Consider the following 22,673-nt stretch of genomic DNA (forward strand, 5'->3'; position numbering starts at 1 on the left):
CTCCCACAGTCCGCACCCATCCCGCACCCCTGCCCTGAGCCTTATCCTGCACTTTGCATCCCAACCCCCTTCCCTGAACCCCCTCACACTCCGTGCCCTTCCTCTGCCCCAATCCCTTGCCCTGAGCCCCTTCCTGCACACCGCACCCCCTCCCCCACTCCGCACTCCCTCCCACACCCCAAACCCTTGCCCCGGCCCTGCATACAATTTCCCCACACAGATGTGGCCCTCAGCCCAAAAAAGTCTGACCATCCCGGTCTAGCTGGAGCAAGCATTGACGTAGAAGTCAAAGGACATAACAGTTTGTGTCTATAACCTCTATTTTTCACTCTTTGCAGATCCTGATGAGCAGCGGCAGAGTAATGGTGGGTCTGCTGTGGGAGAAAGTTTCCTGGGTGGAGCAGGAGCATACAATCCCCAAAACTTTAATATAATCCCAGAAACTTTCCACTCATGGAGCTTGAAGTCTGTCTGCTCCAAAAAAGTGAGGACCCTTCAAAGAACACGTCTTGAATTGTTTGTTGAACCTCACGCAGAAACCCCAAGGACTGCAGGCAAGAGCTCCTGCGCATGGAAACTGCAAAAAAACCTTAACAGCCGAGTCTGTAACGTCTAGTTCAGCCTGCAGCAAACTTTAGTATGGATTTCCCCATATCAACTAAAGAGAACAACTGTCTAGCATCCGCCAGCAGCATGTCCTTAATCTTTAAGGAGAAGTCTCAAATGTTAAAATCATAATGTTCCAAAAGAGATTGTTGGTTGGCGGTCCTGAGTTGCAAAACCAACAGAAGCCCACAGCTCCTTGTGAACTGCCTCTGCCTTTCCTGGTACTAGGCCTAATATCAGACTGAGGACCAGGCAGCTTCTGGCAAGTAGACTCCCCATGCATCTGCAAGTACACAGAGAAGGAACAACTTATGTAGGACATAAAACCGAGGGGAAATCCCCACAGGTTCCACAATGACCACTGAGCTGGTAGTGGGTCCCAGTGACTCCCTGGCCAGATGCCCAATATCATTCTACCCAGAGGATCTCAAAGGCAACCCAGGGGAGTAACACCTATGTGAGGAATAGAGTGACTGGTTCCAAGTTTAGGATAAGTAGGAACCAGTCTCTCATTCAGAGGACAGCGAATCACTCTCTGCCGACCAAGAGAGGTGCTGCCCGTGATGATGTCCGAGACCAGTGCTGAGTTGGCAAAGAATGTAGAGAAGTCAACATTGCAGGTTTCCCCTTCGACGGTACTGATGGGTAGGAAGTCTGAGGCACAAGAGGTTGTTGCAGTACTACGTAATGCACCAATGCTACTGGCACCCCTCCATCTCCTGTACTGCCACGGATACTGGTATCAAAAGGCTCAGCAGATCTCTCACTGGCAGAACCACCTCTGGCCTGATCAATACCAAGATTGTCTTAGGTCACTGTGTGGTACTGCAGACGTAAAAGGAGCCCTTTGGGTCCTGGACTCGATGGTACCTGCCTTGGTGCCAGAGTCAATGGTGCCAGTTTCCATCATACCAGAGCAGAGGAATGCTTAGGTTTCAGCTGTGCTCTACTCCCTATATTTAGAAGATTTAGTGCTGGCCATCTTTCTCTCTCAGTGGTCTTATGCCTCTTTTTGGGTACTGGGGAGGGTGAGCAATGCCAGGTCTGGGACACAATAGGAAGTGCACTCCTAACGGACACTGAAGCACTCAGTGCCGATTCAGGATGGCTAAGCTCTAGCACAAAAGATACAGGATTTGAACCCAAGTGACCGAGGCATCCTTAGTACTGATAAATGGAAACCCCAAAACTGGGAACTGAAGGTATCTAATCATATCCACACTATGAAGTACTGATCAGCTATAAATCTAAAATACTATTTGCTGTACAATAAATTTACAATGAGCACACAAAGCATTTGCTAGGGCAGCCAAACAATTTTAACACCACCACAGGCAGTAAGAAGGAAGCGAGGGGTCTCTGAAACAGCTGGGCCCTTTATACCAGCATGTGATGGCAGAGGTGCTCAAACCACCTTGACCGATACCACTGAGAGAAGAGTTTCCGATGACTGCGTATGGGACACAAGCACTCCAAGTGATTGCATGTGTGCATTCCACTCTTGAACTACTCTGCACTCAGGTCACCCAAGTCCTTAGGAGAAATGAAGGTGGGAAACAAGGAATCTATAACATGTTTAAAATCCTGCATCTTTTAACAAATGAACAAAATTATGCATCTAAGGAAATAACATTTACCTTCAGCTTCAGAAATCTCTTCTGTTTTTGCTCCAAGTATATTAGCAGCAATATTCACCATATTTAGAATGGCATCTGAACAAAAAACACGACTGATCAAAGACGACATGACCAGAAATCCTCACAGAAATTTGTACTATTATCTACCCACTGATTTGCATAGACTAACTTTGGATCCATCAATTTTTTTTCCCAGTCCAAACAGTCATCTATTCCCTCCTACTTCCTCCCTATTTGTCTCATCATAAAAAAAATGGTTGGGTTTTCTGCTTGACATAATTTCAGATATAGGTTTCTAGGTTATTCTGCAAAATTATGCCAAATCTTTACCAGGGGGGCTCTCAGTTAAAAAGGTTTATCCTGGCTTCCAACCATATTTAAAATAGGAAGTTGTAAATATACATGTTTTACTTCAAGAATATATGTAGGCCGGAAAGGCAATTAAAATGTTTCCTAAACAACATGCTGCTAACATATTTCCTAAGTAACATGGTGGTGGCAGAAAAGATCCTACTACATTGAGGCAAAATGTTCCTCTTCCATCTGAGCTGAGAAACATTGTTCTTCACTTTTTCCATGAAAGCAACTATCAAAGCTGGTGGAAGGTTATAGATCTTTTTGTAGCTATTGATTCAATACAGGTCCACAATGGATAAGAGATCTATTATAGACTGCAGAAAAGTTCAGAGAAGCAGAATTCCAGGGAAGAGTTTTTGCTATATTAGCATTGAATTGGTTTTCTACTCTTGAATCTTGTGCTTCCAGCACAAGACAGGTGGAAATCCCTCTAGCACTCAAAAAAAATTCAGTCCTCTGAGTCAATGGCAGATTAAGCTCAACTGTCAATGCCTTTATGTCCTCTAGAATATTTTCAGCTCCTCGATGAGATAGAAGGAAAGAGTTCCCTGAAGTGAAAGCATAAATAAATGGCTCAAGTAGGCTAGAACCAAAAACTATTTCCTTTTTTACTCTGATTGCCTACCCATCCTATCAAGTGATATCTTTACAGAACCAGAATTACTGAAAAAGTATTTGGGTTTTGGTAAGATTGATTAGACTAGTGCTTTTGCAGTCTAAAAAGCTTGAGAGCTACACTCCTGAACACCATGAATTTTATCTGTTCAAGGTTTTTATTCCAGGCTTACCACTGTAATTGCTGAATGCCTTAAGAGATCATAACCAACATTGGTTGAGATTTTAGATCTGAGCTGACCTGATTCCTTGCAGCAGGTAAAACAGAGGAATGAGAGACAGCTGGAGCTGCTCTGTCAATCTTCCAGATGATGAGAAGAGAAGGAGCGAGGGCACAAGAGCTACCTGCCCTGGTCAATATGGCCAGAGAGAATGCAAGACAGCTCTTATGATCATCCAACTCCCTAATCAAATTTCTCATGCTTCCCTCCTTACCCTTCATATAATTGGGGGCTCTACTGTTACATAGATATTAGCCTCACTGCTTGAGATTAGAGATGGCATTGTACTAGATTGACTAAATGGAGGCCGCTTTTGTCACTTACATTTGCCCAAGCACAAGCCTCACAAAGGTTTTCAAAAAAAAGATGCAAATTATCCCAGAGTACTGGTCAAATGGCAGTCTCAACAGACTACTAGCCAAGACGATGTAAGAGTTACTGAGTGCTTAATTGCTATATAGTCACTGGTTTCTAAACAGACTTTGGCATACTAAACACACTATAAAAACATATTTGACATCCATTAAAGAATGTCACTGCACTTCTCACACCAAAGCTGTAGTTGTATTAAGTTACATATAACTGTTTTTGCATATATAGCATCATATTTTAAAGTACTTTATCAACACTATTATGGGTATGGGTAGCTCAAGACTAACGACTGGTAAAAGGATAAATGGGGCAGCATCAGGAAAACTAACATGCTGCTTTTTGAGTTGAAAGCCCAACATTATTTGGCACTTGAACATTAATAGACTGTTTTGGAATTTATTCCTTCCCACTAAGATATTGTGCAACATTCCTGGACATGACCTTTTTAAACTTAAGCCACAGCTATATTCTAGGAAAAACTGAAAGCAAGCATTACAAACTTTATAGTGTGGGATTAAAAAAAAAAAAAAAGGTTTGCCAATGCAAATACAAGACTAGCCTGTTTGAGCACTATGCAGAAGTAATATTCATTGTGCATGCAGAAGCCAGATCACTAACTTTGATAGACAGGAACAAGCTCAATGAGGCAACAATTATTCTAGAAGGGTTGGATGACTGGTGCTATTATCTTAAAATAATGCGGCTGAAGTTCAGGACTCCCATTAAAACTGAAGTAGTGCCATGACTAGTCACCTGAGTCCACTAAAACTCACTTATTTTCAGAAGATTAGGTACAGTCACCCAGATTAAATGAAACTGGTTAAAGAGGAAGAATGTGAGAAGAAGTGCCTGAGCCCCCTCAAAAGCAGACTGGTTTAAGAACGGATAAAGAAGCTATGCTATGCACATAAAGACTGGCTCAGACATATAGTGGTTCTCTATCCTTTCCCTTTAGCCAGGTGCTCAGGCAACTCTACCCTCTTTAATAATCAAGGTTCTACTGCACTGTCAACAAAACAATTAAGACTTTAAAAAAAAAAAAACAGTCACATTCAACTTTTCATTTATTTAGGTTAACATGGTTATTGCCCTGATGCTAAAAGAAAAGGACTGAGTAAAATTTTCAAAAATGCTTTAAGTGTTTTAGGAGTTTAAATCTTATTTACAAAAGAGACTTAGGCACTTCGTCTCAATCTGCTCCTAAGGCATTTATGAGTTTGAAAATTCTGCCCTAAATCTGAATTACAAAAGCATGTTTCCCATTATTTAATGAAATAAATGTGCCACAATAAAGTGGAATCTCACTTTCGTATAAAATAAACCATTTTATTAGCAGACAGCATTACGAAAGTGTTCTGAGAAACATGCAATTATACTCACTAGTAGCAGAGCCAAGGAGATTTTTTGAAGATTTTTCTTCCCCTGTATTGTAATCCAATGGATAATCTGTTTAAAATGAAAGAAAATATTGTTGCAACAACAGGGAGTTACATACCTTATGAACAGTGAAAATATACCTCGAGGTCTAGTGCAGGGCCAGTGCTTCCATTTAGGCAGCCTAGGCAACAGCCTAGGGCGCCAGGATTATTGGAGAACGGCATTTTGCCATGGGGGGGCGGCAGGCGGCTCCAGTGGACCTGCCGCAGTAGTGCCTGCGGAGGGTCCCCTGGTCCCGCGGCTCCAGTGGAGCTGCTGCAGGCATTCCTGCGGATGGTCCGCTGCTCCCACGGCTTGGGTGGACCTCCCATAGGCATCACTGCAGCAGCTCCACTGGAGCCGCAGACCAGCAGACCCTCCACAGGCACGACTACGGCAGCTCCACCGGAGCCGCAGGACCAGCGAGCGGAGCGGCAAAATGGCCGTGCGCCTAGGGCGCTAAAAAAGCTAGTGCCGGTCCTGGTTTAGTGTTTGAGTTATATGCAAAGAGTCTGACAAAGTAAAAAAAACAAACACTTCAATTTACTGTAAATCAGGGTTAAAAGGACATGGATATTGTCAATGAGCCCACTGGAGTATCAGGTTGTAGGCATTGAAGTCAGAGGAGTCTAGAAGCTCAGTTCTCTCCCCCTACTCCCTTAACTCAGGGAATAAAGGCAGAGTAAACCACAAATCTGGTTAAAAAATGGATTTCAACAAGACATGGGAAACACAAAACATGGGCATCCCTTTCAGGGCTACTGTAAGGCAAGAGATACACCTCTGGAAGTCTCTGCAAGCCTCAGGGCCTGAGATAGTGGACTCCGGGGACATGAGAGTAAGCTATTAGTGATTTACACTAAATCTTAAACTAGGCTAAGGAAATGTCTAAGTCTGAAGACACGACAGGATGAGTTCCATTATCTCTCTGCAGCAGCCAAAAAGGAACTGAGACAGTTGAGCGGTGCAGTCCCTATTTATAAACTACAAGGCAGTTGTGCAGCGTCAGAAGGAAGCTCTTGCAGGTAACGCCTATGAAGTAAGATGACTAGATTTTCAAAGTGAAAAACTTAAACATTTCTGATTGGGGAGGGGAGTGAAGAAGCCAGAGCTACTCCCTGAATGTTTTGGAAGCTGGGATCTAGGAAGAGAAAGAGCATGCCCACACATTTCTATCTTCCTCAGCCAAGTAAAACCTCTTCCACACCTCTCTTCCCTTTAAGAATGAAAATGGGTTGCTTCAGCACAAGGCTGAGTGAAAGAAGTCAATGTTTACTCCAAATACATTCTTGTTATTTTCCTTCACTGTATGTGCAAGGCCAGCTTTGTCTCTTCCTTCCCTCACCAATCTCTCTTATTTATGTTCCTGTGTCTTGCCTCCTTTCAAAACTTAACTCACTTTTGTTCCCCTCTGTCCCACAAGAAGCCAGGGCTTGCATCTGAAGCAGAGGTAATCACAACTATGGTTGCCAGTTCAGAGTACATTAGTAACCACCTGAAGTCAGAGCATGTCTGTCACCATGTGAATCTATGTATGGATGAAGGATGGCTTAAGGATTCACTAAGGGAGAAGCATGCTCACAACATCCAAGGTAATGGGTCTGGGGAGGATGGCTGGAGGTGTATACATGCTCAGCCAGCCTACTGTAATTCTCACCAACTCAGACACTAGTGCCCAGAAGTGAACAATCTGCAGAGGTTTATAATGAAGAACAGTAGGTTGTATAAGGCCTAATGGGATGTTCGAACAAGCCTTGAAAACAGGCACATAACTCAGATTCAGAGACTAAGGCCAGAAGGGACCATCATATCACAAGCCACAGTACTTCACTCACCCCTCCTGTAACAGGCTTATAACCTCTAGCACATTCCTAATTTTCCGGCATATTTTACCACTTTAAGGATTATTTTAGTTCATCTTCATCCTTAACTTCAGAATAAAACATTCAACACAGGCAGGGGAAAAATATTAGCTATCACCAAGTACAGAAGGTATGTTTGATGACTAACAAGCATCAATTACTTCTGTTTGCTTACCATAGTCTTCATCAAACAGCTCTTGTCGTTCTGATTGGTATTGAGAATCAGCAATTTCTTCATATTCTTCAACCATACTAGTGCCAAACACCCTATAAACATTTAAATAAAATTGAGTGCAAAAATCTAATTGCTGTACTTACTGCCATAAATATGTATTAAGTAGGCAACGCTTATCCCCTCTGTCAGACAGTCAGCAAACTGACACCTTCCATAAGCTGACCAAACTCCCTTCCTTTGAAACAAAGTCACTTCCAAAAAATAATTTGTTAGCACTCTGCGAGTGTTGCATTTAGAACCAAATGCTGTCGCTAATTCTTCCAAAATATTTCCAAAAAATAATACCTTTTCCATATCTATACAACTGGAACTTTCATTCAGACCCTTATCCTTAATCTTGATTACTGCATCCTCCTCCTCTGGCCTCCCTGATGCACACAGTCCCATCCTCTTCCCCACTTCCATTCAAAATGCAGATCTAAGACCACATTCTTCGCTCAACAGTGACCATGTCGTTTGATCTTTGAATCCCTTCACTGGCTCCCTGTTTTCCTACATTATCTTCTAGCTTCTTGTCCGCATGTTCAAGGCTAGCTCAAAGGCCATGGTGTATGGTTCTGGCTTACAGTGCCAGAGGTCCCAGGTTCAAAGATTGGGAAAATGAAAATCCTAAAGATTAGGAGACTTTAAGGGAGTATGAGGGGCTGTTGCTTGTACCTTAGTGAATCTAGCCGTAGATATCTCAAAGAAAAATTTGTTGGGCAAGAGAACCTGCAAACATGGGACTGACTCTATAGACTAGTGGCTCCATCACTCATCTGAGAAGTAGACAACCCAAAGTCCAGTCCCTCTGCTCAAATGACTTCTTAAAATTATTTATCCATAGTGGAACAGCTTCAACAGGAGACACTGAGGGAGCCCAATAACAGAATAACCTACAGCCCACTGATTAGGACATGCACCTGAGAGATGGCAGATCCCAGTTCAAATTCCTTCTCCTCAGACAGACAAGGGACTTGAACCAGGGATCTCCCACATCCCAAATGAGTACCATAACAACTGGACTAAAAGTTTGAGGTGGTCCTCCTCCTTGCCGCTTCAGCTATTTTGTGTAAGCTCACCTAAACGGCTGAAGCTGGTAGGCAAGGGCTGAGCATTAACAACAGATTGGGCTCTGCAGGTGAGTGAAGTGAAGGAACACCCATCTTTCCTTGGTCCATGCATTGTTTTAGGGGTTAAGATGTCTGTACGCCTGGTGTAGGACTGCAGAGCAAATGATGAGAGGCATAAACATAGGCTTCTAGGGAACTTTTAATGCAAAAATTTAGGCACCAAGTAATTTTAAGTGCCTACAAGGTACAGGGGCAGCTGAATCGGGGGGGGTGGGGGTGGGGGGTGGGGTTTGCGAATCTTAGTAGGGCCTGATTCTGGGATTTAGGTACCCAAGGTGGCCATCAGGCATTTAAATCCTTTTATGGATCTAGCCCCTAATACTGGCCACTATCAAAGACAGTATGATACTGGACTAGATGGAGCTCAGTAACTGCCAGACTAGATCAGACCTATGTTTCCTAAGGCCTTTCATAGTCCTTCCCCTCCTTACTTACCTGCTCACTTGTTTTATTGTATTGCACACCTCATTCTTTGTTCTGCCAATTATGTCAGCCTTGAATGCCTTTGTCCACTTCCACAAACAAATATCGCTGCCTTCTATCATGCTGCTACTTAATACGTAAAAGCAGCAAAGAATCCTGTGGCACCTTATAGACTAACAGACGTTTTGGAGCATGAGCTTTCGTGGGTGAATACCCACTTTGTCAGATGCATCTGACAAAGTAGGTATTCACCCACGAAAGCTCATGCTCCAAAACGTCTGTTAGTCTATAAGGTGCCACAGGATTCTTTGCTGCTTTTACAGATCCAGGCTAACACAGCTACCCTTCTGCTACTTAATACGGAACACCTGAATTAGTCCATAATGCTACCTTTTTTTAAATTAAAAAGTGTTCAGTGACTTGGTAGCATCACTATGCAGCAGCTAATCTATGTAACTTGTTGATCTTATAAGCAAACACTCCGCTAATGAATTTCAAAAGGAATAAAGCTACTGAAAACTCAAAACTTGCATTTTTCAGTTGTAACTAGAAAACATTACTGCAGTGCTGCAAAAGTAGCTAAAGAAAACTTTCAGCTTAAGTGTTTCATTCTATATTACCTTATAAGGCTTAGAGGACAAAAGTGTTCTGATCCAAAATGTGATACCAACTCCACCTGAAGAATAAGAAGTATTCAAAATGGAAGACCAGCAAACAACCATCAAGTTAAACGTCCATTTGACATATCCATACAGTTCTCAATCTGCAAGTCAGATTTAAGTAAGTGATGGGCAAATTACTCATTACAGAAAGGTTCTTGGAAATCTTTATTCTTGCCATGCATTAACACATGGAGCCACAGATTATACCCAAGCCCTATGCATTCAACATTCAGAAAGGAGATTGCTAACCTTTATGTACTTGATGAACATCTGAAGCAAGAGAAAGGAAAAGAAAAAAAAGATGTCAATACAAAGGCCATGCCACAGGCAACTAGAATTTTTTTTTTTAAATAAGTACTATCAAATGCACAAAGAATAAGATGCAAAGGATAAAGCTGCAACACTACATCATTTGCTTTAGGTAAACCTAGATTTACTTTAGCCCTCAGTTTGCAGACAGAAAGGAATAACATGCACAGAAATCTTTATTTCTATTAAATCGGGAGATACAGTCAGATTCCAAATTTTCTGTTCTAGAATGCTAAAAAAAATTGATATGCCAGACAGAATACTGAAATGAATTAAGCTAAAAACATGTGATGATTAAGTTGGGGTGGAGGGGATGCATTAAACAGCCTACTGAAAGATGAGAACTTTCAGAAGAAATAATTTAGTATGTACTTTATACATACTGTAACTGTTTTAATTTCAATATAACATGTTCAGTTTTACAGATATATTTCTAGGGGAAGATAGGTGATAAAGCAGCTGAAGATCAAATGGGAAAGTTTTAGCCATTACTATATTTATAACATGCTAGCAAACTATACTCGATATTATAAAAGCCAATACATTCCAAGAACAATTAGTACTTTTAAGATTTCATGGGTTTTGGACCATAATATTTAAGGCAGAACAATATATACAAGAGATTTTTAAAAAATCTATAGCGTCTAGCACACTTTTGGTACTTTACGAACAGATAAAGTCACAGTTCTGGCTATACTGATTAGGCTATTAATTAAGCCAGCAGGTAGAGCAAATAATCTATCTTGTCATTTTACAGACTCATGCAAGATTCTTTGGGGGTGTAATTATGCAATTAACAGTTGAAGAGTAAAAGATTTGGATAGTTATCACAGATTACAAGTTAAATCACTCCCACATCATTAGGAAAATAGATTGCTTAATTTTAATGGTACAAGCCAATTTTTACAGAAATTCAGCGATTTCAAGTGATTGCATTTCCTTGGACGGTGTCAAAGTTTAACTTTTATAAAAAATTTAATAGTATTGTGATAGAATTTTTTAAAAGGGTATAAAGTAAATTACCATGATAACATGAAAAAGATGTACTATATTTTTAACCAGCTATAATTTAAAACACAGGTTCAAAGGAGAGAGAGAGAGAATGCTAAATGAAGGCTAGCATGCTTCAAATTATTTTTTAAGAGGGATGCAGGAGAATAGCAAATCAAAATCCGCACTGTTTCCATTCAAGTTGTGTTACTCCAGAAACCACTGCAGTACAAGTATATTTGAACTGCAGTTAAAGAGTATGAAAAAAAAATCAAATGAAAATAGAAAGCTGTCCTCAGATTTAATGTTTGTTTATGGCGGTTACATGCTCACGTTTATTACTGAAAACAAATATTAAGCATGCCAACGCATCATATAGTGTTGTTTTGGATACTCAGATGAGATGTTAACTAGAGAAAAAAAATTGTTCTAAAAAAATCAAAAAGCAAGTATTTGGAAGCATAAGTATCCTTTCCCCAAACAAAAGCAACTTGCAATTGTACCATTACATTCTCTTCATTAACTATGAGAGGATTTCTAAATAGGCTAGATTTCATGTTTTCCTGAATTCTTAAATAAAGTAGTCTCAATGCAAAACAAGCCTCTGTGAATTTATCAATTACTACATTGTGGCTCCAGCACAGTAAGCTTAAATAATTCAAAAAGGAATTAGCATATGTGATAGTTACAGCTCAAGAACTCCATTATGAACACTATACTAGATATCGAAACTGAAGTTCTAAATTTTCAGATTTTAATTCATCATTATTTTTGTTTGAAGTTGTGTAGCAATTAAAGTAAAAACTACTGAGGAAATGTATAATTGCTAGAGTATAGGTTACACCGTAGAGATACAGAATAAAACTACAGCAGGTAATAGGAACCTGGGGAAATATGCACTACATGTGTATTGGTATGTATTGTACTTATAAAGAAAATAGAAGTTCTGAGAATGTTTTGCTTCATTAAACCTAAAAAGCAAAGTAAAACATTGGCAGCCAAAACCAAAGTTACAAAAATCAACTGCAGTTGAGAAAATAGATGCTAAAGTTATCAACCTCTCCTTAATACTCTCTTGTATTTGAATTAATCATGGTATGTCAGTAAACAAAAATTCAGATTGCTAACTGAGCAAGGACTTTTCAACCCAGGTTTGAAGAGACTCTCAATCAGAGGGGCAGCCACGTTAGTCCGGATCTGTAAAAGCAGCAAAGAATCCTGTGGCACCTTACAGACTAAGTGTCATTTTGGAGCATGAGCTTTTGTGGGTGAATACCCACTTCGTCAGATGCATGACATGCATCTGACGAAGTGGGTATTCACCCACGAAAGCTCATGCTCCAAAACGTCTGTTAGTCTCTAAGGTGCCACAGGATTCTTTGCTGCTTTTACAGACTCTCAAGTAACGTTGTACTGGTGACTCAAGTGGAAGTCATCCTTCAAAAAAATTTTTTACAATAAAAGTGAGAATGGTTGCATTCAGTGCATATTAAAAATATTACCTTAACGTATTTCGCATACATCTGTTCATCCAAAGGAAAGCTTTGGACAATTCTCTCATCTCTAGCATGAAAAGTACCTAATTTAATCCATTTATTTGTTGGATACCTGGAAAATATCAAAATGCTTTTTAAAAAGAGAATCAAGATTTGTTTTCATAATTTTAATATTCTTTGAATAATTAATATTTTTTAAAAATTAGTATTTCATTTTCATATTTTTCATAATTTTTTTCATAACTTCAATATTCCTTGTTTAGCCATTTTAAGAAACTCTAAACTGAAATCAATCCTGCTTCCATAATGCCTATACAATTATTAAAGGATTATGCACAAGGCCTGTGTTGCCGGGCACTGATTTTTAAATCCAAACAAAATATATTGAAGTATTTGCTTTGAAAAGGAAAAATGGTCTGGATGTTGCAAAATGAAGAAGTTTGTCAGTCTCTAGTTCAACAGAACATCATCATTCTTTTAACAAAAAAAAGACACGAAACCATTAAATAAAACACTGCTTGTTAAAGTATACTCAGTGATAGTAGAATTAATCCCAGTTCAGTTACTAAATTACTGAGATTCCAAGCACTTCAAAATACCTACAGTCTATAGCAAAGTTTTTTTCATGCTCGGGGATGATTTTAGCAAAGTACTTCCTAATTTAAAGACCAAGTTAACTGAATATATAGTTTACAAACATATAAATACCTACTTTAGTATTGCAATAAGGTGTGCGTGTCTGCTTCTTACTACAGACTGCGTTAGATACATATATAGCTATAAATGTTGCGCTCATTTAAGTAGTTGGAGGTTAGGGGAAGGAGGGAGGGAGAGAGAACATGATAAAGTTTGGAATTCTGAAACATGACCATACACCTATAGGTTTTGAGCCAAAGCTCAAGAGAAGAGAAAGTCCTTCACAAATTACTGGGAAGGAGCAATCAGTAGATCTCCTATGCCAGGGGTTCTCAACCTTTTTCTTTCTGAGCCCACCGCAATATGCTATAAAAACTCCACAGTCTACTTATGCTGCAATAAAGGACAGTTACCTGTTCCATAACTGGTGTTCTTCGAGATGTGTTGCTCCTGTCTATCTCACAGTAGGTGTGCATGCTTGCCACGTACACTGGCGCAGAAAGTTTTTCCCTTAGTAGTACCCATACTGGGGGAGCACCGGGGCGACCGGTGTGGCGCCTGTATATCGCGCTATATGGGGAGCCACGCGCTCCCCCGACCCTCAGTTCCTTCTTGCCGGACAACTCCGACAGAGGGGAAGGAGGGCGGGGTGTGGAATAGATACGAACACCACATCTTGAAGAATGCCAGTTACGAAACAGGTAACTGTCCTTTCTTCTTTGAGTGATCGATCATGTGTATTCCACAGTACATGATTCCAAGCAGTATCAGTTGGAGGTGGGTAGGAGTTCACGATAGACCGTGACGGAATACCACCTTGCCGAATCCGGCGGCATCCCTAGACTGGACAACGATCGCCTAATGCTAAGTAAATGTGTGAACTGAGGCCCAAGTGGCCACCCTACAAATGTCTTGGATCAGGACATGGGCTACGTAGGCCGCTGATGAGGCCTGAGCCCTTGTAGAGTGTGCCCTAACAATCGGTGGCGGGGGAACCTCTGCCAGATTGTAACACATACATATGCACGAGGTGATCCAGCAGGAAAGAAGCTGGGTGGAGATGGGTTGCCCCTTCACTCACTCGGCCAAGGCAATAAAGAGTTGCGTGGATTTCCGGAATGCTTTGATCCGATCCAGGTAAAAGGCCAGGATCCTATGCACATCGAGCGCGTGGAGGCAGCTCTCCTGGCTAGAGGAATGGGACTTAGGACAGAGCATGGCAAGAAAGATGCTCTGTTCCATATGGGGAGAAACGCCGGGTGTAGGTGAAGCTGGACTCTATCCCTGTGGAAGACCATATGGGGGGTTCAGAGGTCAAGGCCCTAAGTTACTAAACCCGTCGGGCCAACATGATTGCTACAAGGAAGGTCACCTTCCACGAGAGGCAAGACCAGGAATGTGTGGTCAGGGGTTCAAAAGGAGGCCCCGTGGGTCTGGACAAAACCAGGTTTAGGTCCCATTGCGGCACAGGGGGTCTAGCATACAGAAACGAACAGTCAAGGCCCTTCAGGAAACGGGAGGTCACAGAGTGGGAGCAGACCAAGTGCCCTTGCACCAGCGAGTAGAAGGCCGATATGGCTGCCAGGTGTACCCTGACAGAGGAGGGTGCCAGTTCTTGAGCCCTAAGGGACAGGAGGTAGCCCAGGATGAGCTAGAGAGGTGCAGAGGAGGGGGAAATTCCCCGCTCACTCGCCCACTTAGAGAACCTGGACCACTTTGCCACATACGTCTGGTGCATGAATGGCTTCCTGCTTTCCAGGAGGACCCGCCTTACCTTCTCTGAACACCTGCCCTCCTTGTCTAGTCACGGAACAACCATGTTGTCAGGTGGTATGCAGCTAGACTGGGATGGAGGAGGCGGCCCCCATCCTGGGAGAGGAGGTCCAGGCAAAGTAGCAGCATCCTTGGGGGGGGGCTGCCAAGAGGCAGAGGAGGATCCCGTACCAGTGTTCGCAGGCCCACGCCAGGGCTATGACGGTGACTCTTGCCTTGTCTGCTTTTACCTTATGCAGGACTTTGTCGATGAGGGGAAAGGTCAGGAAAGCATAAAGGAGCTAGCCTGACCACTGTAGGAGGAATGCATCGGCAATCGCGCCCAACCCCCCTGGGAGCAGAACAGTGGGCAACGCTGGTTCCAGCGGGTTGCAAAGAGGTCAAGCTGGGGAACTCCCCACTCTCAGAAGAGCCAGTGAGCAACCTCCAAGCGGAGCGACCACTCAAACTGAGGGGAGAAAACCCTGCTGAGACGATCCACCTGGGTATTGCGGACACCCGGGAGGTGTACAGCCCTCAGGGAGATATTGTGGGCTATCCAGAACCTCCATAGGCTCAGGGCTTCCTGGTAGAGGGCTAGGGAGCGAGTCCCACCTTGCCTGTTAATATACTACATGGCAGCAGAGTTGTCCGTGAGGAGACTGACCACCTTGCCGCAAAGGTGCATGCGGAAGGCCACGCATGCCAACCGCACTGCCTTGAGCTCTGACATTTATGTGAAGGGACAGATCTGGGATCGACCATGTCCCTTGGGTCTGTGTGTTCCCGGAGCGGGATCCCCAACCTAGGTCTGACACGTCAGTCACCAGATCTATAGATAGGCTGGAATCCCAAATGAGGACCCCTTGTAGCATATTGCTCGGGTAAGACTACCACTAAAGCGAAGCTAGTATCAGGGACGGAATCATGAGAAACTTGTCCAGCCCATCCCGTGCCTGAGAGCACTGGGAGGTTAGCATGAGCTGGAGGGGCCTCATTCGGTGTCTAGCATGGTGGACCACGTATGTACATGCTGCCATATGGCCCAGAATTCAAAGGCATGCTCTCATCTTTGTCACCCCCTCAGTCGTGGCCTTCCTGATGAGATCTCTCAGCACCTTGAACCTGTCTAGGGGGAAAGAGACTGTGGTCCTCAAGGAGCCCAGTAGCGCTCCAATTAACTCTATGCACTGAAATGGAACTAAAGTTGATTTGGTCTCATTCACCGGTAGGCCGAGACTGGCACATGTCGAGAGAAGCTGCCCCATGTGGGTCTTTACCTTGGAATGCGAGTCACCCTTGAGAAGCCAATCGTCCAGGTATGGGAAGATCTGTACCCCTTCCCGCCTGAGGTAGACAGCTACCACAGCCATACACTTCGTGAAAACCTGGGTGCTGCAGATAGGCCAAAAGGAAGGACTGCAAACTGGCAGTGGTCCAGCCCCACTAGGAAGCAGAGGAAGCGTCTGTGCCCCTCAAAAATATGGATGTGAACATATACATCCAGGAGATCCAGGGATGCGTACCAGTCCCCCGGGTGCAGGGAAGGGATAATAGAGGCCAGAGATACCACGCGGAACTTGGAGTGGGTCAGAAAACTGTTTAGGTCCTGGAGGTCCAGGATGGGTCTGAGGCCCACTTTGGCCTTCAGAATCAGGAAGTACTAGGAGTAGAACTCTTTGCCCTGGAATTCTACTGGTACTCTTTCCACCAACTCCAGGTGCAGCGGTCCACCTCCTGACCTAGGAGAAGGGCATGCTCCAGGTTGCCCAGGACTACTGGAGAGGGCAGGTGATTTGGTGGGGGTGAGGTGAACTGCAACATGTAGTCCCTGGAAATGGTGCTGAGGACCCACTGGTCCAAAGTTATACGGGACCATGTCAAGCGGAAGGCACACAGACAAACAGTCGCAGAACACAAGCTTTATTAACTGGGGGGGGCACCCTTGGCAACTGGTCTAGTGTCCCCCTGCAAACAGTCAAAACCGCCTCTTTCCCTGCCTCTTGCCCTTAAAGGATCCAGGCTGCGGGGCCAAGCAGGACTGCTGCTGAGACTGGCATTTTTGGTCCTTCGGTCTCTTATACAGGGGCTCGCATCTGCTCCTCGCAGGTTGCGCCGACGGTTGCAGCCAGGCTTTGTCCTTAGCTGGAGGAACGTAGAGGCCCAAGGTCTGCAGGGTGGTATGGGAATCCTTCATCCCATGCAGCCTGACATCCATCTGGTCTGCAAAGAGCGCTTTTCCATCGAATGGAAGGTCTTGCATAAGGGACTGGGCCTCCAAGCACAGATCCTACAAGAGGAGCCACAACACCCTACACATGGAAAATCGCAGAAGCCATCAAGCAGGCTGCAATCTCAGCTGCATCTGACACCGCTTGGAGGGCTGCTTTTACCGCCGCCTCCCCCTCTTCCACCAGAGCCTTGAAGTCCTTCCTGTCCCGATCTGGGAGGAGGGTCTCAAACTTAGGCAGTGTCTCCCAAAGGTTAAAGTCATATCTGCTCAGATTGGGGCCAAGGAGACAGTAGTTTGCCACAGGGTGTTAGAAATGTTGGCTATACCCTGGTGCAGGGGCAGAACCACGTGGCCCGGTGCCAAGGGAGACAACACGTTGAAGAGGGAATCAGACGGGGCCTCCATCTCCTCGGCCTGCAGCTGGAGAATGGATGCCACCCACTTTAGCAGGTCTTGGTGCGCCTTCAAGTCCTCCTGTGGGACTGAAGGTGGAAGCACCGTTATGGCATCATCTGGTGCCGGGGAGAGGGCCCGCACGGTGCCAAGGGCTAAGGTTGGTACAGGGATGTTGAGCCCCAGATCAGAGTCCAGGCGTGGATCCACTGACTCGTGGCCCACCAAACTTGTCTCTTAGGCGGCTAGACTAGGCCAACGAAGCCTGAGACACTCTGGCAACTGAGCGGGTCCGTCTGGGCAGGAATCGGCGGCCACAGAGCCCATTGGCATCACTGCCCTTGCCACAGAGCCCCTTGCCAGTGACCCAGCTGGGAGCCAGGTGGCGCCATCTGTCCTGACTGAGCAGCGCGGACTGAGGGTGGGTAGCTGGGTGCTGAGGCAGAGGTCACCATCGAGGGCATGGTCTCGCGAGAGCGGTAGGAGTGGCAGTGCCTGCGACGCTGCCTCCCTCAGGACCTGGACCTCGATGTCGAGGAACAGTACTCACCCGAAGTGCTGCTTCAGTACTCTTGACGGCGTTGGGAGGTCTGGTGCCCCTGCGCCGAGGCATCACAGGGGGAGTCTCGAGCACGACGTCTAGGCGAGCAGGAAGTGGAACGGGAATGACGTCATCTATCCCATCAAGATCAGCTGCAATAGTCACGCCGCAAAGGGGAGCGTTCCCAGTGCCCCTCTCGGCGCCTACACTCACTGGAAGGCGGCGTGAAGGGTCCCCGAGACTCCCATCAAGGCAGCAACCCAGATGGCCTGGCTGGCATCAAGGGTGGGCACAAGCTACAGGAAGATCAGTCGCTGCGCGCCAAGCGGTCCTCAGAGTGGGAACTGCATCCCACCGGGGAGGCTTGGTGGGCACCCAAAGGAGGCTTTCCACTGGATCAGGGGCCTGTCCCCGGCTGCGTGCCCAGAACCAGTAGGTTCATAATGTCTTTCGCAGCCTGCATTGCCTCCGGCGTCAACGGCATCTATACAGGTGGGGATGTGTGCGCGGATGGAGCCAGGCTGCTCCACTCAACACGAGTCGGAGGCCTTAACGACAGGGGAGATCGAGGGCTGCCCAACACGGGACCAGCCTCCCCTCTTTCCTTGTCTCGGCGCTGCTATGAGGTGGGGCCCTTCCTCTGTTTCTTGGTGGGAGAGCGGTGCCGGCTGGTCGAGGGGGCCTCGCTATGCACTGACGATGCGGCGGTGGGTGCCAAGTCCGTTCGACACGCCGGAGTTGGGGCCAGTGCCGACTCCATCGGGAGGGCTCAAAGTCTAATCTCTCTCTCCTTGGTCCTTGGCTTGAACAACATACAGATCTTACAACGGTCACTGGTGTGAGTCTCACCCATGCAGCAGAGACATTCAGTGTGCAGGTCACTCCTAGGCATAGAACGGTGACAGGAGTCGTATGACTTGAAGCCTGGGGTACGGGGCATGCCCCGAGCCCACTAACAACTGAAGAAACAATCCACGAATACTACCACTAAGGTCGAGAAGGAAAGCTGCAGCAGAGCTGGAGCACAAAGTTCCGACTATCTTCACTGGTGGCAAGAAGGAACTGAGGGTGGAGGGAGCGCATGGCTCCCCTTATAGTGCGATATATAGGCACCACTCCAGGGGTCGCCACGGTGCTCCCCCAGTACGGGTACAGCTAAGGGGAAAACTTCTGGCACCGGTGCATGTGGTGAGCATGCACACCTACTGTAGAATACACATGAGAATCACTCAAAGAAGAACTCGTTTTCTGCATATAAAAGCCATGGTGGTGTTAGGGGGTAGAAAGCAGGGCAATTGCCTGGGGCCCATGCCACAGGGGACCCATGAAACTACATTGCTCAGGCTTCAGCTTCAGCATCGATTGGCAGGGCTCAGGGACCCACACTTCATCCTCATGCAGTGAGACTTCAGCTTTCTGCCCTGTATGTATGTGTATATTATACACACACACACACACACACACACACACACACACACACACACACTTTTTAAAAGGGATATGGGATCTACTAAAGAGTTAGTATTTTAATCTAATGATAACACTAGTTGGAAGTTTAGGATGTGGGCAACTGGTTTTATACCACTGGAAGGTAAAGATGTGAGATCTCTTAAAATGTTACTTGCTTTCCACAACTAAGGATGACAATCAAGAAGTTAGATTAACTACAAATTAAAGATACAATAAATGCTGATATATTAGATGCCTGATTTGCAAGTAAGTTCTTTAACGTTTTAGTTTTTTACTTCCATGGTAAAAAATTACTTATGGGATACAAACCTCATCTAGGGAGAAAATAAAATTGAGATATCAATGATGCTTTTTCCTGCCATTTTTAAGGAGGCAAATCAAAGACTGATCTAGAAAGTACCACAGGACAGCAAGGTAATAGCGTAGATTAAGTTATTTTGCTTTTTGGGGAAAGCTAAATGGCTGATATACCTATTCTGAAAAACACTTATTACACATGCATAGTTAATCTTCCATGTTATTTCACAACATTTAGATTAAGCAAAGGAATGAGCCACACAGTAGTATTTGGTATTCAAATTCTATTCATTATTAAATCATTGCAATTGTTGAGTATTATCCCCACTTTATGTTAAGCTTCCTAAACGCAAATGACCACAAAATCAAACTCTGATTATATGACATACCTGTCGCTAATGGACACCAGGAAATCTTTAGGAGTAGATGAAAATAATTCATGATTTGCAATGTCAAGCTGCTTTACTTGAATTGGTTCACAGAGCTCAATAACAAACCTTTAAGACAAAAAAAAAAAGAGAGATATTGGAAATAAGTGACCTCCAGCAAACACAATATTTCATTACACAATTCAAAACCATTAGTGCTACTAAATCTTTCATTCACAATGGAAATGTGCCACAAGATAGCTGAACAATACAGACGCACCACTCACTGCTACCTTTAGAAAAGTTGTCAAAGAAACTGCTCCTGTGGTGTTTGGGCAGGCTGCAGATGATTTTGCTTTTAAATTCTATGCACAGGAAATGGAATAAAATGTTAGCTCAACATGCCCAATTTTCTCAAAGTAAAAGAATGCAACTCTTCTTTCTTTCAAATTAAGCTCTACTCAGAAGAGTGACATCTTATCCCACAGACCTGCCCCCTTTGAGTATTCAGGGTCATATCCACTCATTTCAGTAAGTACCTACTACTCTTTATTCCTGATAATATTGCAAAGCCAATACAACTCCAGAAGAGCAAACTAGATTCTATTCTGGCTTGCTATTTATTAACAGAAATTATTATTAACCCCCACACTTTAGGAGTATCTAGGTCAACAGAAGAATTCTTCCGTTGACCTAGCTACCAACTCTTGGAGAGATGGATTACCTGCACAGATGGACAAATGCTTTCTACACTGACAAAGTGTCTATACACTTTAGTGCTACAACAGCACAGCTGCAGCTGTGCTGTTGTAGTATAGACATCCATTAAGTATTTAGAGGGTGTTTTTGGACAGTTTGTGGATTTGGTAGTTTGGAAAAATGTATTGCTTTTGGTAGTTTGGAAAAACGTATTGCTTTAAAGACTTGTGCCCACCCTATGCACAAATTTGAGAACTAAAACAACTAAAACAAAAATTCACACCATTTATTAAATAAAAAGAAAACAGGTGGCGAGTTAAATGACTAGTTTAAAAGTAAGGAAGATGGAAGGAATTCAAGAGGGAACCTACATAAAGTTGTCTGGAGTTTATAGTCTTTCATTGCCATAGGAGTGCCTACCACCTTTTGTCTTGTCCTTCTGAAAAAGGCTCCAAATTTCTAAAGATCACGAAGGAAAACAGAGCAGCACGCCCAATCATCGCCTCTCCCCCTTTCCATGCAATGCATACAGGAAATTTAAAAAGTTTTATATTAACTTCTCCAGTTGTTCATGCAGCCTAGAGTATGTAGTGTATAAAGTTGAGACAGCATGCAGGAAATGGTGGAACCTGCAATTACTCCACAATACTGCTTTCTATCAATCTTACGCTAGTATCACTAAGGCCATGGCTACACTTACAGTTCTGCAGCGCTGGTAGTTACAGCTGTGTTCGTACAGCTGTGTAAGGCCAGTGCTGCAGTGTGGCCACACTGACAGCTACCAGCGCTGCAGTGTGGCCACATTTGCAGCGCTGTTGGGAGTGGTGCATTGTGGGCAGCTACCCCAGCATTCAAGTGGCTGCAACGTGTTTTTCAAAAGAGGGGGGTGGGGTGGAATGTGACAGGGAGCGTGGAGGAGATAGACAGAATGGATTTTTGGAGTTGACACTGTTCTCAGCTCCCTGCCTTGCAAGTTCTAAAGACTGGAAGACACACAGTGCCTACTTTCAATCATTTTAAAAGTTCTGACCCCCTTCCCCCACCCCTCTCTCATTCATTAAATGCAAATTATGTACTCCTAAATAGCATCTGCTCAACATGGACTTCCCCCTCCCCCTCTGCCGTGTGAGCGTGCTGTTTCTCTCTTCAAGCAAACAGCTGTGAACATTCCACAGTAATTCCCTTGCCTGCCTCCACTCGCTCAGCAAACAGGAGCTGTGTTTGTTTTTTAAATAAGTAGTTTGGCTGAACTTCGAGCTCTCCCTTTCTTCCGGTTTGTTGCGGACAGGAATTCTGGGATATCTCCTTATACCCCGGAGGTCAATAAAAGCGCTGGTGGGGTCCACACTTGCTGACCAGCGCTGGATCACCAGCGCTGGAATCGCTACACCCGAGGCTCGACTGGTGTACAGCCAGCGCTGCAACCAGGGAGTTGCAGCGCTGGCCGTGCTTTGCAAGTGTGGCCACATCCTAAGTTGCAGCACTGTAACCCCCTCACCAGTGCTGCAACTCTCTAGTGTAGCCATGGCCTAAGTCACTGAGGAGTGTGAAAAATCCACACCTATAAGTGACAGTTATACTGACCTAACCCCCCAGTGTAGACAGCACTGTCAAGGGGAGAGCTCTTCCCATCGATGTAGTTACTGCATCTCAGAAGTGCTTTAACTAGGCTGATAAAAAAAGCTCTCCCACCGGCATAGTAGTACATAAAGCACTACAGGGGTGCAGCTGTGCTGCTGCAACGCTGAGTATGTAGACAAGCCCTACTAGGCCTTGGCTACACTTGTCAGTTACAGCGCAATAAAGCCTCTCAGAGTGCTGTACCTCACTCCCTGTCCACACTGGCAACGCACGTACAGCACTGTGTCTCCACCTTCCCGAGCTGCTCCAATGTAAATGGGGAGCAACGTTATTACGCACTGAGGGTTTGGCTACACTTGCAGGTGTGCAGCACTGGGAGTTAAAGCTGTC

General features: G+C 44.6%; 1 protein-coding gene across 6 annotated transcripts in view; it reads right to left on the minus strand.

Annotated features, from left to right (window-relative positions):
• SUCO (SUN domain containing ossification factor) overlaps positions 1–22,673 on the minus strand; it is a 92,020-nt gene that overhangs the window by 18,017 nt on the left and 51,330 nt on the right. For 4 of the 6 annotated variants that reach the window (XM_030571884.1, XM_030571890.1, XM_030571889.1 and 1 more), the window contains 7 exons: positions 20,025–20,132; positions 12,320–12,425; positions 9,768–9,788; positions 9,477–9,532; positions 7,262–7,353; positions 5,189–5,254; positions 2,244–2,318 (listed from right to left, as the gene is read on the minus strand). In XM_030571884.1, coding sequence (XP_030427744.1) covers positions 2,244–2,318; positions 5,189–5,254; positions 7,262–7,353; positions 9,477–9,532; positions 9,768–9,788; positions 12,320–12,425; positions 20,025–20,132 — 524 coding nt within the window. The remainder of the gene's footprint in view (positions 1–2,243; positions 2,319–5,188; positions 5,255–7,261; positions 7,354–9,476; positions 9,533–9,767; positions 9,789–12,319; positions 12,426–20,024; positions 20,133–22,673) is intronic. The other 2 variants (XM_030571885.1, XM_030571886.1) reach the window with 2 other exon arrangements.

This window comes from Gopherus evgoodei, chromosome 8, assembly GCF_007399415.2.
Source record: "Gopherus evgoodei ecotype Sinaloan lineage chromosome 8, rGopEvg1_v1.p, whole genome shotgun sequence".
Lineage (NCBI taxonomy): Eukaryota > Metazoa > Chordata > Testudines > Testudinidae > Gopherus > Gopherus evgoodei.